General features: G+C 46.9%; 1 protein-coding gene across 1 annotated transcript; it reads left to right on the forward strand.

Annotated features, from left to right (window-relative positions):
• Positions 1–61: 61 nt before the first annotated feature.
• Apoc2 (apolipoprotein C2) lies at positions 62–5,138 on the forward strand. Its single transcript, XM_032894273.1, has 4 exons — positions 62–155; positions 4,021–4,087; positions 4,256–4,406; positions 4,875–5,138. Exons 2-4 carry the CDS (start codon positions 4,033–4,035, stop codon positions 4,960–4,962), a joined length of 294 nt encoding a protein of 97 aa, XP_032750164.1. The 5' UTR covers positions 62–155; positions 4,021–4,032; the 3' UTR covers positions 4,963–5,138.
• The last annotated feature ends 7,108 nt before the right edge of the window (positions 5,139–12,246 follow it).

A 12,246-nucleotide genomic window follows, 5' to 3' on the forward strand; every position in this document is an offset into this window, starting at 1 on the left:
TTCCAGGCCTGCCGCCCCACCCCCTCTGTGGCTCTGTTGGCCAGGACTTTGGCCTAGGACGGAGGCTGATATGGAAGGAGGGGGCCTTCAGAGCTATAAAGCCTGCCAGCCCACTGAAGTTAGCGAGGATAGTCCATCCTGCCCATTGCACTCAGGTAAGAGGTGGACCGAGGGGTGGGGGTGGGATATAGGTGGGGAGGGGAGATTCCTAAAGCAGAAAGTTATAGGACTAAACACCTTAGATGTCTTAGATGGGATTGAAAGACTTTTTCTTCCTTCCCTCCCTTCTCCTTTCCTTTCCCTCCCTTCCTTTCTTCCTTCCTTTCTTCCTTTCTTCCTTTCTTCCTTCCTTTGAGACAGAGTCTCACTATGTAGTCCAGCCCAGGTGAGCCTTGAACTTACGTTCCTCCCGTCTCGGCTTGACCAGACATGCTGTGGTGTGCCTGACTAAAACCATGGAGTTTATAGTCATGCTCTATTTGTTTAACTTGGCCCTTCTCCCAGGTTTCATCTCTACCTCTTTTTAAAAACATCTATTATTTATTTACTTTCTTGCATGTATGGGTGTTGTCCCTGCATGTGTCTGTGCACCCCATGTATCCCGACTCCCTAGAGATCCTAGAGATCCAGAGGAGGACACTGGATCCCCTGGGACTAAACTTAGAGCCGGCTGTGAACCACCTTGTAGGTACTGGGAATCGAACCCAGGTCCTCTGGAAGGGCAGTTAGTGCTCTCTAGTCACCACTGAAACCCCCTCCCCTGCCATCGCTTTCCAGCCTGGATTTCAGCCCCTTGCTGTCTTAGTTTCTCATCCCCAAAATATGGGAAATGATTTGTGTCCTGATTATACAACCATCGGCAAGCAAGAAAGGACGGCTGAGCAAAGCAGAGACAAGCCGAAAACTCTGAAGACACTAGAGGCAGGAGCGTCTGTCTCGTGTGACCGGTGTCCCAGGTCCCAGAGTGCCTGCTCTCTCTCTCTCTCTCTCTCTCTCTCTCTCTCTCTCTCTCTCTCTCTGTGTGTGTGTGTGTGTGTGTGTGTGTCTTTCTCTGTGTCTCTCTGTCTCTCTGTGTCTGTCTGTCTCTGTCTGTGTCTCTGTCTCTTCTCTCTGTCTCTCTCTCTCTCTGTTGCTCGGTAGCGCTTGCTCTCGCTCTCTCACTGTCTGTGTGTCTATCTGTGTCTCTCTGTCTGTCTCTCTCTCTGTCTCTCACCGCCGCCCCCCCCCCACGGAGTTTTTTTTCTGTGTAATAGAGCCCTGGCTGCCTGGACCTGCATTTGTAGACCAGACTGGCCTTGAATTCACAGAAATCTGCCTGCCTCTACTTCTGTGGGAATGCTAGGTTTAAGGTGTGCCCACCATGCCTGGTGACCTTGGAATTCTGATCCTCCTGCCTCCACCTCTGAGATACTGAGATTCACAGGAAGGCGTCATCACTGCCTGGCAGGCTCAATTACTTTTTTATATTTTTTTTTATTTATTTATTTATTTATTTATTTATTTATTTATTTATTTATTTATTTTGTGTGTGTGTCTGTTTGTATATTTGTATATGGCCTGTTGTCCCCACAAAAAAAAAAAAAAAAAGAAGTCAGAAGGCTGCTTGAAGGAGTAGGGTCTCTCCTTCCACTACTTGGTTCCCAGGATTTGAACTCAAGTCCTCTGGCTTAGTGTCAGACGCTTATCAGCTGAACCATCTCACACAGTGTGCCCAGCACCACCCTCAAGGTTTTTTTTTTTTTTTTTTTTTTTTTTTTTTTTTCGAGCTGGGGACCCAACCCAGGGCCTTGCGCTTGCTAGGCAAGTGCTCTACCACTGAGCTAAATCCCAACCCCTCAAGGTTTTACCAAAGAATTTATTTGTTTGTTTTTAAAAGTTTTGTCTAGGGGCTGGAGAGATGGCTCAGTGGTTAAGAGCACTGACTGCTCTTCCAGAGGTCCTGAGTTCAATTCCCAGCAACCACATGGTGGCTCACAACCATCTGTAATGTCCTCTTCTGGTGTGAACTAAGACAGCTACAGTGTACTTATATGTAATAAATCTTTTTTTAAAAAGTTTTGTTTATATTTCCTACTAGTCCAGGGCTGTTTAGGTCTCATGACAGCTTTCCTGAATGAATGAATGAATGAATGAATGAATGAATGAAGAGATGTGTCTCAGTTTCCTTGTCTGCCTTTCATTAGTATGTAGCAGACCTTGAGTGACAGCACTACCACTTAAAAAAAATGTCCCCTGCCATTGCATCACATACTGTCATCTCAGCACCTTAGAGACAGAGGCAGGAGTCTGCTGTGAGTTCAACGCCAGCCTGATCTACCTAGAAAGAATCTAGTTTTGTTTTGTCTTGTCTTTGCTTTCTTTTTTTTAAAAATTTTTATTATATATTTCTTTACTTACATTTCTTTTTTTTAAAAAAAGATTTATTTATTTTATGCGTAAGAGTACCCTTTACTTACATTTCAAAGGTTATTCCCCTTCCCGGTTAGAAAGCCATAACCAGGATATGTCCATAAGCCCCCATTCCCTCCCCTCCCCCTTCCCCATACAAGTATTCCCCCTATACATCCCCCTTATTGCCCTCTCCCATATTCCCCTGCCTGGGGGTCCAACCTTGGCAAGACCAAGGGTGTCTCCTTCCACTGGTGCCCCAACAAGGCTATTCTCTGCTACATATGCAGTTGGAGCCCTGGGTCAGTCCAGGGAAGCTCTGGTTGGTTGGCATTGTTGTTTTATGGGGTTGCAAGCTCCTTCAACTTTCAATCCTTTTTGTTCTTCCTTTTTCTTTTTTTTTTTTTTTTTTTTTTTTTTTTTTTCGGAGCTGGAGACCAAACCCAGGGCCTTGGGCTTCCCTAGGCAAGCGGCTCTAACCACTGAGCTAAATCCCCAACCCCGTTCTTGCTTTCTTATTAGAAAGAAAAGGCAGGGCGTGTCAAAATCTGAAGAGCAGGATGGGGGTTGTAGCTCAGAGAGTAGAGTGCTTTCCTGGGAAGCTTAGGGTTCTAGGTTTGAGTCTCAGGACCACAGGAAACTAGATGTGGTGACACACATGTGATCCCAGCATTCCAGAGGTGGGGACAGGGCGCTCAGGAGTCTAAGGTCAGCCTCTACTTAGTCAATTTGAGGCCAGCCTCGGCTATATAAGACTTTGTGGGGGTTTTTGACTTTTTAAAGTGGAACTTTGAGACATGGTTCGGTGGTTAAGAGAGCTTGTGCTCTTACAGGAGACACGGGGGCTTTGGTGGCACTTGCCTTTAATCCAGCACTGTTCCAGGACAGCCAAGGCTACAGAGAAACCCTGTCAAAACAACAACAGCAACAACAATAACAAAAACCCAAACAAACAAAAAACCCCTTGGGTTCGGTTCACTAACATCTCTAATTCCAGTTCATGGAATCCAACCATTTCCCGCCCTCCACAGGGACTAGGCCTGCACTAAGGGCACTGACATACATGCGGGCAGAACAGCCACGTGCATTTCTTCTATTATTATCATCTTCTTGTTATATTGTTTTCCAGACAGCTCAGGCTGTCCTAGAATTCACATCGTAGACCAGGCTCGCCTTGAACCCAAAGAGAGAGGCCTGCTTCTGCCTTCCAAGTTCTGGGATTAAAAGCATACACTTCTATGCCTGGCTTCACACACACACACACACACACACACACACACACACGTGTTGTAATGGCACACGCCACCAACCCTAGTACTTGAGAGCTCAAGGCAGGTGACTCTCTGAATTTGAGGCCAACTTGGTCTACATAGTGAACCCTAGACCAATCAGTGCTACATAGTGATGAGACCTTGTGTGATCCTGCCCCCCCTTTGCCTCCTCCCTCTCCAAAACACAACCCTCTAGAGTAGAATTCCAGGAGGGACCTCATCTGAATTAACAGGTTTCAAATCATTGTTGGGCAGGAATAGGGACAGAGTAGGGTCCCACCCACCCCTGGTGAACAGGACCCTAGGAATGCACTGCCCAGTGACCCCGCTGTCTAACACAACCTTGTCCTCAATGCTCCAGGTCCCAGACAGCATGGGGTCTCGTTTCTTCCTGGCTCTATTCCTGGCTCTCCTAGTGTTGGGAAATGGTAAGTGGGTGGAACTGCAAGGTGGTGGGGAGGGGTGAGTAAGGGAGGGGCGGGGCGACCCCTCAAGAGCTCCCCACCTTCCTCAGCCATTCCCTTGTCTTCCTCACCTGCTTCCACTCATCCAAAGTCCCCTCAGCACCTCCAGTCTAACTCTCGTGCTTCCCACAGAGGTCCAGGGGACCCAGGAAGATGAGCCGGGCAGCTCAGCTCTGCTGGACACGGTACAGGAGCACTTGTTCAGTTACTGGAACTCTGCCAAGGCGGCTGCCGGAGACCTATACCAGAAGACATACCTGACCAGCGTGGACGAGAAACTGAGGTGTGTCTCTCCCAGTGGGGACAGATCCCAGCATACGCCCTCAGAACCAGAGGTCTATGCCCTATCCCTCCTCCCTCAGACCCAGGAGTCCAGGCCCCAGCTCTCTTCCCTCAGACCCTTCTTCCTTAGACTCATGGGTCTAAGCTCTAGCCCTCCTACCTCAAAACTCTGGAATCCAGACACTGACCTCATCCCTCAGACTCAAGTCCAGATCCCAATTTCCTCTTTCAGGCTCAGGGTCCAAGCCTAACCATCTCCCCTTAGACTCAAGGATCCAATCCCTAACACCCCTCCTCCCCTCCCTCATACCAAGGCATTACCCCAGTCTTCCCCCTCAGACTAAGGAATATGGCCCCCATCTCCTTTCTGTCAAATGCGAGGTCCAAACCTTCTTTTTCTCCCTCAGACCCAGGGCTTCAGTCTCTAGGCTCTTCCTTCCAACTCCTTCTTGTGTTCTCTTCTCTCCAGGGACATGTACAGCAAAAGCTCGGCGGCCATGACCACGTACGCTGGCATTTTTACAGACCAGCTCCTTACTCTCCTGAAAGGAGAGTAGTTACTACATAAACTCCGAGTTAGGGGAAAGGAAAACCGGACACCCGGCCCTTTTGCTCTCGTCACCTGATCAGGATGGTCCTACAGCTCCCTGTCCCAGCAACTCCCATCTTCCTACGTCCAACTCTAGACCAAATTCTTTCAATGAAAGAATAAATGAGTCCAGTTTCCTTGGCATCAGTGTGGCTTCTTTTCTGGGGTTCCCAGAGCCAAGATGGAGGGTCTTTGGATCTAGTCCTCCTTTGATTGGTGTGGTTTTCTGACAAGGTGGTTAGCATCCTGCATTCTGGACCTTTGGTGATCACCCACATGTCTATGGCTTTCACTCAAAACCTGGCCCACTCGAATGAAGCCCACCTGAGACCAAAGGCACAGGATCATAGCACTTCGGGCTCACATGGGTAATCCTAGCACCTGAGACCAAAGGCACAGGATCATAGCACTTCTAAGTCCAGCTTGGGATACATTGTGAGTTTTAGTTTCTTTTTATTTTTTTTATTTTTTTTTTAAAGATGTATTTATTTATTATACATAAGTACATTGTGGCTGTCTTCAGACACACCAGAAGAGGGCATCAGATCTCATTACAGATGGTTGTGAGCCACCATGTGGTTGCTGGGATTTGAACTCAGGACCTCTGGAAGAGCAGTCAGTGCTCTTAACCACTGAGCCATCTCTCCAGCCCAGTTTTCTTTTTAAATGACATCTATTTATTTATTTATGTATTCATTTAGAGACAGGCTCTCTATGTAGTGTTTCTCACTGTGTAGACCAGGCTGGCTTCAAACTAAGAGATCTGTTGCCTCTGCCTCCTGATTGCTGGGATTAAAGGTATGAGCCACCACCCTGCTTTCTCTCTTTTTCTCTCTCTCTCTCTCTCTCCCCCCCCCTTTGTTTTTTTCACACAACAGGGGTTTTGAGGCCAGCTTGGTTGGCAGAGTAAGATTTATCACTAAACAAAATACAAACAACACGCAAACACACAAACTCACCCAATTTAAGAATTATACACATGGACTGGAGAGATGGCTCAGCAGTTAAGAGCACTGACTGCTCTTCCAGAGGTCCTGAGTTCAATGCCCAGCAACCACATGGTGGCTCACAACCATCTGTAATGGGATCTGATGTCCTCTTCTGGTGTGTCTGAAGACAGTGAGTGTACTCATATAAAATAAATAAATAGAGCTTAAAAAGAATTATGTAGGGGTTGGGGATTTAGCTCAGTGGTAGAGCGCTTGCCTAGCAACCGCAAGGCCCTGGGTTCGGTCCCCAGCTCCGGGAAAAAAAAAAAAGAATTATGTACGTATGTATGTATGTATGTATGTATGTATGTATGTATGTATGTAGTATGTATATACACGTTTTTTTCAAGACAGGGTTTCTCTGTGTAACTTGACTTACTGAAACTCAATCTGTAGACCAGGCTATCCTTGGATTCACAGAAATCTACCTGCCTCTGCCTCTGATTGCTGAGATTAAAGGCATACACCACCACTACCTGCTCAATAAATATTTTTTTAATAAATAATTTTTAACTCCTCCAAAACACCCAGTTGTGGCAGCTGGAATTTATATTTACAGCACTCCCAAAGCCCTGGAGCAGATAGAGGGAGGGACATCAAGGGTTCAAGACCATTCTCAACCGTATAGCGAGTTCGAAACTAGCCTGGGCTACATGAGACACTGTCTCAAAACCATACAAAATCAAACAGACGAACAAAAGCAGGGCGGTGAGGTGGTTCAGCGACTACAGGTGATCCATCCCCCAGAACCCACATAAAGGGGAGACCCACTCCACAAAGCTGTCCTCCAGCCTCCACATTCATGCCGTGTGTGGCACACGTGTACACACGCACCAGCATATCCACACAATAATAACTCAGGGCTGGGGCTCTTGCTTAGCCTGTGTGAGTGTCCTCAGTTTAAACCGGAAAAAGCAGGGCAATGAGTTGTCCAAACAGATGCCTGGAGCAGAGGAAGGGCCTGTTGGGGCTCGAAAGGCACTGCTAAAGATAAGAAGTTGATGCTAAGGTTGCCAGGAGGACACACACTGAAATCTGGGCTCTTGGACAGTTCCAACACATTAACCTCATATGCATTTTACCACGAATCTTGCTAGTTTGGGGAACTGGACACAGCAAAGGAAAAGTCAGCCATACTTACATGTAGTCTCTGACAAAGAGCCAATGGTGTCAGGCATGGTGGCACGCATTTATAATCCCATTATCTGGGAGGGCAAGGTAAGCAGACCTCTGTGAGTTGCAAGTCTGACTGGTCTACAGAGCAAACTCCAGATAGGTGGGGCAGAACAGAAAGACCCCGTGCCGAAACAAAAGACAATAGTACCCTTTTGATGATTAGAGCTTTGCCGTATGTTTCATTTGGCTGTTCTTTTGTTTATCCAAGTTTATCTTAAGTGCAGCTCCCCCAATTCTCCTGTCTCATGGTGAGAACAAGACTATGCTCCTCACTCCAGTGTCCCATAGGTGGCGCCGTTGGTCCCGCAGAGGACCCATGGCCTGGATTTCTCCTAATCTGTTCGACAATAACCTACGGCCAGTCTTTCAATATTCCTGGCACAATTTTCCCAGGTCCTGAGGCTGGGCAGCTGTGAGTCCAGTAGAAAACAGGGACTGGGAAGGAGGGGCAGTGGGAAGGCTCCCAAGTCCCCAGGGCCTGGGAAGAGCTGAGGCTGCCAAGCTCTAGGGGTGCCTGGGAGGGGGAGATGCATGGGAAACAATTCCCCCTCTGTCCAGTGTTTCCCACAAACTCAAGCCAAAGGGAACCACTGCCCAGGCAAGTTCTGTTCCCAGCCAATCCCAGTGCCGCCCCCCAAATACTTTTTTTTTTCTCAGCTCCCCACCACCTTTGTTTAGGATCCCACAGTCCAGATGCCCAGGTTCTTTCTAAGGCTGGGTGATCTGAACCCAGGGTTTCTCCTCTTTCAGACTTAAGACTCTGTACCTTGAGTCGTGTCTCTGAAGATTTAAAAGGTGGATGTGCCATCCCACTTCTCCGCTAGAGACTAAAAACACAGTTCTTGATGGTGTTGGGCGCCCCCTAACGGTGGACAGAGTGAGTCTGTTCTGTGACCCACTAAATATTACGAACTGGCACTGGGTGCGGGCTCAGACAGACCTGTTGTCTTAGCTCTTGAAGATGCTTGGCCAGCTTCCAGTACATAGTGAGAACTTGTTTGAGCAACAATAGCCTGGTTGTTCTTGTTTTGGGTTTTTTTTTAATGTTTTCTATGTTTTTGTGTTTTTGGTTTTTTTTGTTTTTTGGTTCTTTTTTTCGGAGCTGGGGACCAAACCCAGGGCCTTGCGCTTCCTAGGCAAGCGCTCTACCACTGAGCTAAATCCCCAACCCCTTTTGTGTTTTTAAGACAGGGATTCTCTGTGTAACAACACTGGCTGTCTTGGAACTCACTCTGTAGACCAGGCTGGCTCGAACTCAGAGATCTGCCTGCCTCTGGCTCTCGAGTACTGGGGGAGAAGGTGTCCGAAAAGCTTGGTCTTATGCAACGTTGGATATCAAACCCAGGGCGCCATGCATGCTAAACAAGCACTCTACCCACTAAATTTCTACTTCCCATCTGTATATTTCAAAGTTTCGGCTTAGTTTTATGTATATGAGTTTTTTGCCTGCATGTATGTAAATGCCTGGCAGCAAGGAGGTCAAAAGAGGGCATCCAGTCTCTTAGAACTAGAGATACAGGGGGTTGGGGATTTAGCTCAGTGGTAGAGCGCTTGCCTAGCAAGCGCAAGGCCCGGGTTCGGTCCCCAGCTCTGAAAAAAAGAAAAAAAAAAAAAAAAAAAAGACTAGAGATACTGACAGATGTTTGTGGACTGCCATTTGGGTGCTGAGAATTGAACCTGAAACCTGGGTTCTCTGGGAGAGCATCCAGTGCTCTAAACCCCTGAGCCAATGCTCCAAACTTCATCATCTCTGTGTGTGTTATTTAATTTTATTTATTTAATGTATGAGTGCCCTGCATATACATCTGCAGGCCAGAAAAGGGTATCGGATCCCCTTACAGATGGTTGTGAGCCACAGTGTGGTTGCTGGGAATTGAACTTAGGACCTCTGTAAGAGCAGTCAGTGCTCTTAATCTCTGAGCTATCTCTCCAGCCCCCCAGCTGCTTTATCTTTACAAGCACTTTTGAGCATACCAGGTCTTCACAGCAGCCATGTTGGGTGTGAGTATGGGGCACATAATAGAGTTCTCGGCTGGGAGGAGGGAAGTTGCTGAGAACGAAAGAGACGCTACTTATGAAGTAATATCTGTTAGCCTGTCAAGAGTCAGATCTAGATAGATCTTTTTTGGTTATTGGTTTGTTTTTTCAAGACATGGCTTCTCTGTGCTAACAGTCCTGGCTGTCCTGAAACTCACTCTGTAGACCAGGCTGGCCTGGAACTCATAGACATCCACCTGCCTCTGTCTCCCCAGTGCTGGGATTAATGCCAGTGCCATCACCTCCTGTCTCATTTAAAGTTTTAAGTTATGTTTTTGTTCACTCTATGTATGTGATTATGTGGATACCAAGACATACTTGTGGATGTCCGAGGTCAATTTATAGAACCTGGATCTCTCCTTCCATCCTGGAGTCCCAGGCACTGAACTTAGATCCCTAGGCTTGGCCACAAATGCCTTTATCCACTGGGCCACCTTGTGAACCACAAGTGAAACTTTTCTCTTCTTCTTCCTCTTCCTCTGTCTCTTTCTCCCCTCCTTCTTTTAGAACAGGGATTCTCTAGTCCTGGCTTTCCTGGATCTCACTCTGTAGACCAGGCTGGCCTCAAACTCACTGCTTCCCAAGTGCTGGGATTAAAGGTGTTTGCCACCACCTGACTCAGGTATATCTTCATTTATTTTTTTCTAGACTGGGCATCATGTGACACAGGCTGACTTAGAACTCGAGGGTGGCCTTGAATTCTGATCTTTACAGGTGTGCCCTAGCACACCCTTCTGCCTTGGAAGCCCAGGCCCTCCTACACAGGTAGAAGCTCTACATAATTTTATCCCCAGGCATGACCTGGTATGAACTTCAGGGAACCTGAGGCAGGGTAGGAAGATGAGAAGTTAAGCGGGTGCCTGAAGGAAAACGGGAAGGAAAAAGAGCCTCTGTCTGGGGGGGTCTGGTTTTCTCTTCCTGTTCAGAGCCAGGAAACAGGAGAACTCAATGAGGAAGTGAAAACTGCCTATAGAGGGAATCATGTTCTCCTACAGTGTAATGGTTTGAATGGGAATGTCCCCCATAGGCTCAGAGGTGTGGCCTCCTGGTCTTCAGTTGGTGGTACTGTTTGGCAACACTTAGGAGGTGAGGCCTTACTGGAGGAAACAGGTAGGTCATTTGAAGTGGTCTTTGAGAGTTCAAAGCTTGCTCTCTCTCTCTCTCTCTCTCTCTCTCTCTCTCTCTCTCTCTCTCTGTTCTTTATACATTTAATTGAAGATGAGCTCTCAGTTACTTGCTCCAACCAGCATACCTGCTGCCTGCTGCTATGTCCCCCTCCCCCACAATGTACTCTCTCTTTGGAGTTACAGGTGAAAGTAAACTCTTCCAAAACTTGCCTTTGGCCATGGTGTTATATCACAGCAACAGGAAAGTAACCAATACAGACTTCATCGGGAACTCTGTAAACCAGGCTGGCCTCGAACTCAGAGATCTGCCTGCCTCTGCCTCATATGTGCTGGGATTAAAGGCGTGCACCACCACCCTGCTGATTTATTTATTTTCTTATTTTATAAGTATTGGTGTTTTGCCTGCATGTATGTCTGTGTAAGGGTGTCAGGGAATCTGTGTCCTCTGGAAGAGCAGCCAGTGCCTTTAACCACTGAGCCATCTTTCCAGGCCCTTATGTGTGTGAAAGACTTTTTAGTTGGAGCTGCTGAGATGGCTCAGCTGTTCTTCTAGAGCAGCTGGGTTCCATTTCCAGGAATTACATGGCCACTCACGACAGTCTGTAACTTCAGTTCCAGGGACCTGGTGCCCTCTTCTGGATTTCAAGGACACTAGGCCCTAACAAAGTGCACATCCATACATGAAGATATAAAATGATGATTTAGCACCACTGAGCTAAATCCCCAACCCCACTTATTTTAAAACTATGTTTTAGTAGGGGTAGAGCCACTCTCAGCAATTAAGAGGACTTGTTTCCAGAGGACCAGCAGTCAGTTCTTAGCCCTCCTGTTGGGCAGCTCGCAATTCTTTATTGAGACAGGGTATATGTAGCTATGCAGCTCAGGCTGACTATAAACTCAGAGATCTTCCGGCTTCTGCCTTCCCAGTGCTGGGACTAGAGTTGAGCACCAACATACCAGTCCCTGATTGTTGTCTAACAATCTTTGATTTTGTAGCCACTATAAAATTTGAGAGATTTTTGTAACTGATGTAATTCACTAACTTCTTAGCTAATAAAATTGAGAGGTTTTGTAGCTAATGTAAAATCATGGTGTTTTTGTGTTGTGCCATGAAACCCCAAAGACCACCAAGGAGCTGAATCCAATGCAATCACATTAGGGTCTCTTTATTCAAGCTCTTGTTCTCTAAGATGGAGTCTGAACCCAAAAGATTTGGTTTGTCACTTGTTTAATGTGCTGGGACATAAACTGTAATCCCAGATAGCATTCTGGAGGATGAGACCAGAAGATGCCACTAGTTCTATGCCTGCCACAGCCAGGATTTCATTTCAAGACTTTTCCCTTTACCCATCAAAACGAACAAGCAAAAAGAGAAAATACGGTTATTAATCAGGTTTGTGGCGTTTTATCCTCAGTATTCCAGAGGCTGAGGCAGGAGGGTCAGGAGTTGAGGCGGGTCTGAGCTACAGTATGAGATCCTGTCTTTGTATTTAAAGATTCGAGGTTTGCCGGAAAGCATAGACCCCCTACTGGAAGACGAGTGCTAAACTAAACAGGCTAAAAGCGGCTAGGGTCCGGGCTGGAGAGATGGTTTAGCGGTTAAGAGCATTACCTGCTCTTTCAGAGGTCCTGAGTTTACTTCAGCAACGGTGGCTCACAACCATCTATAAGGTGATCTGATGCTCTCGTGTGGCATGCAGATATAGTATAAAATAAATACATGAACCTTTATTTTTAAAAAGTGGCTAGGGTCCTATTTCCAGGTGCGGTGTCCGTAAGAAAGCAGATGCGGCGTAAGAATGAATGGAGAGACTACAATCTCCCGAGGTAGATGACTAAAGTTTAAAACAAGGGAATCGCATTAGCAGTGAAAATAACAAGGTAATGACCACCCCGTATGACGAAAAGTCACAGCCAGAAAGG

The sequence above is a fragment of the Rattus rattus genome, chromosome 2, assembly GCF_011064425.1.
Source record: "Rattus rattus isolate New Zealand chromosome 2, Rrattus_CSIRO_v1, whole genome shotgun sequence".
NCBI lineage: Eukaryota > Metazoa > Chordata > Mammalia > Rodentia > Muridae > Rattus > Rattus rattus.

Coding starts and splice junctions, on each gene's coding strand:
- Apoc2 (XM_032894273.1), top strand. CDS start 4,033: ATGGGGTCTCGTTTCTTCCTGGCTCTATTCCTGGCTCTCCTAGTGTTG. Junction 4,088..4,255: donor TCTCCTAGTGTTGGGAAATG/GTAAGTGGGTGG, acceptor TGCTTCCCACAG/AGGTCCAGGGGACCCAGGAA. Junction 4,407..4,874: donor AGCGTGGACGAGAAACTGAG/GTGTGTCTCTCC, acceptor TCTTCTCTCCAG/GGACATGTACAGCAAAAGCT.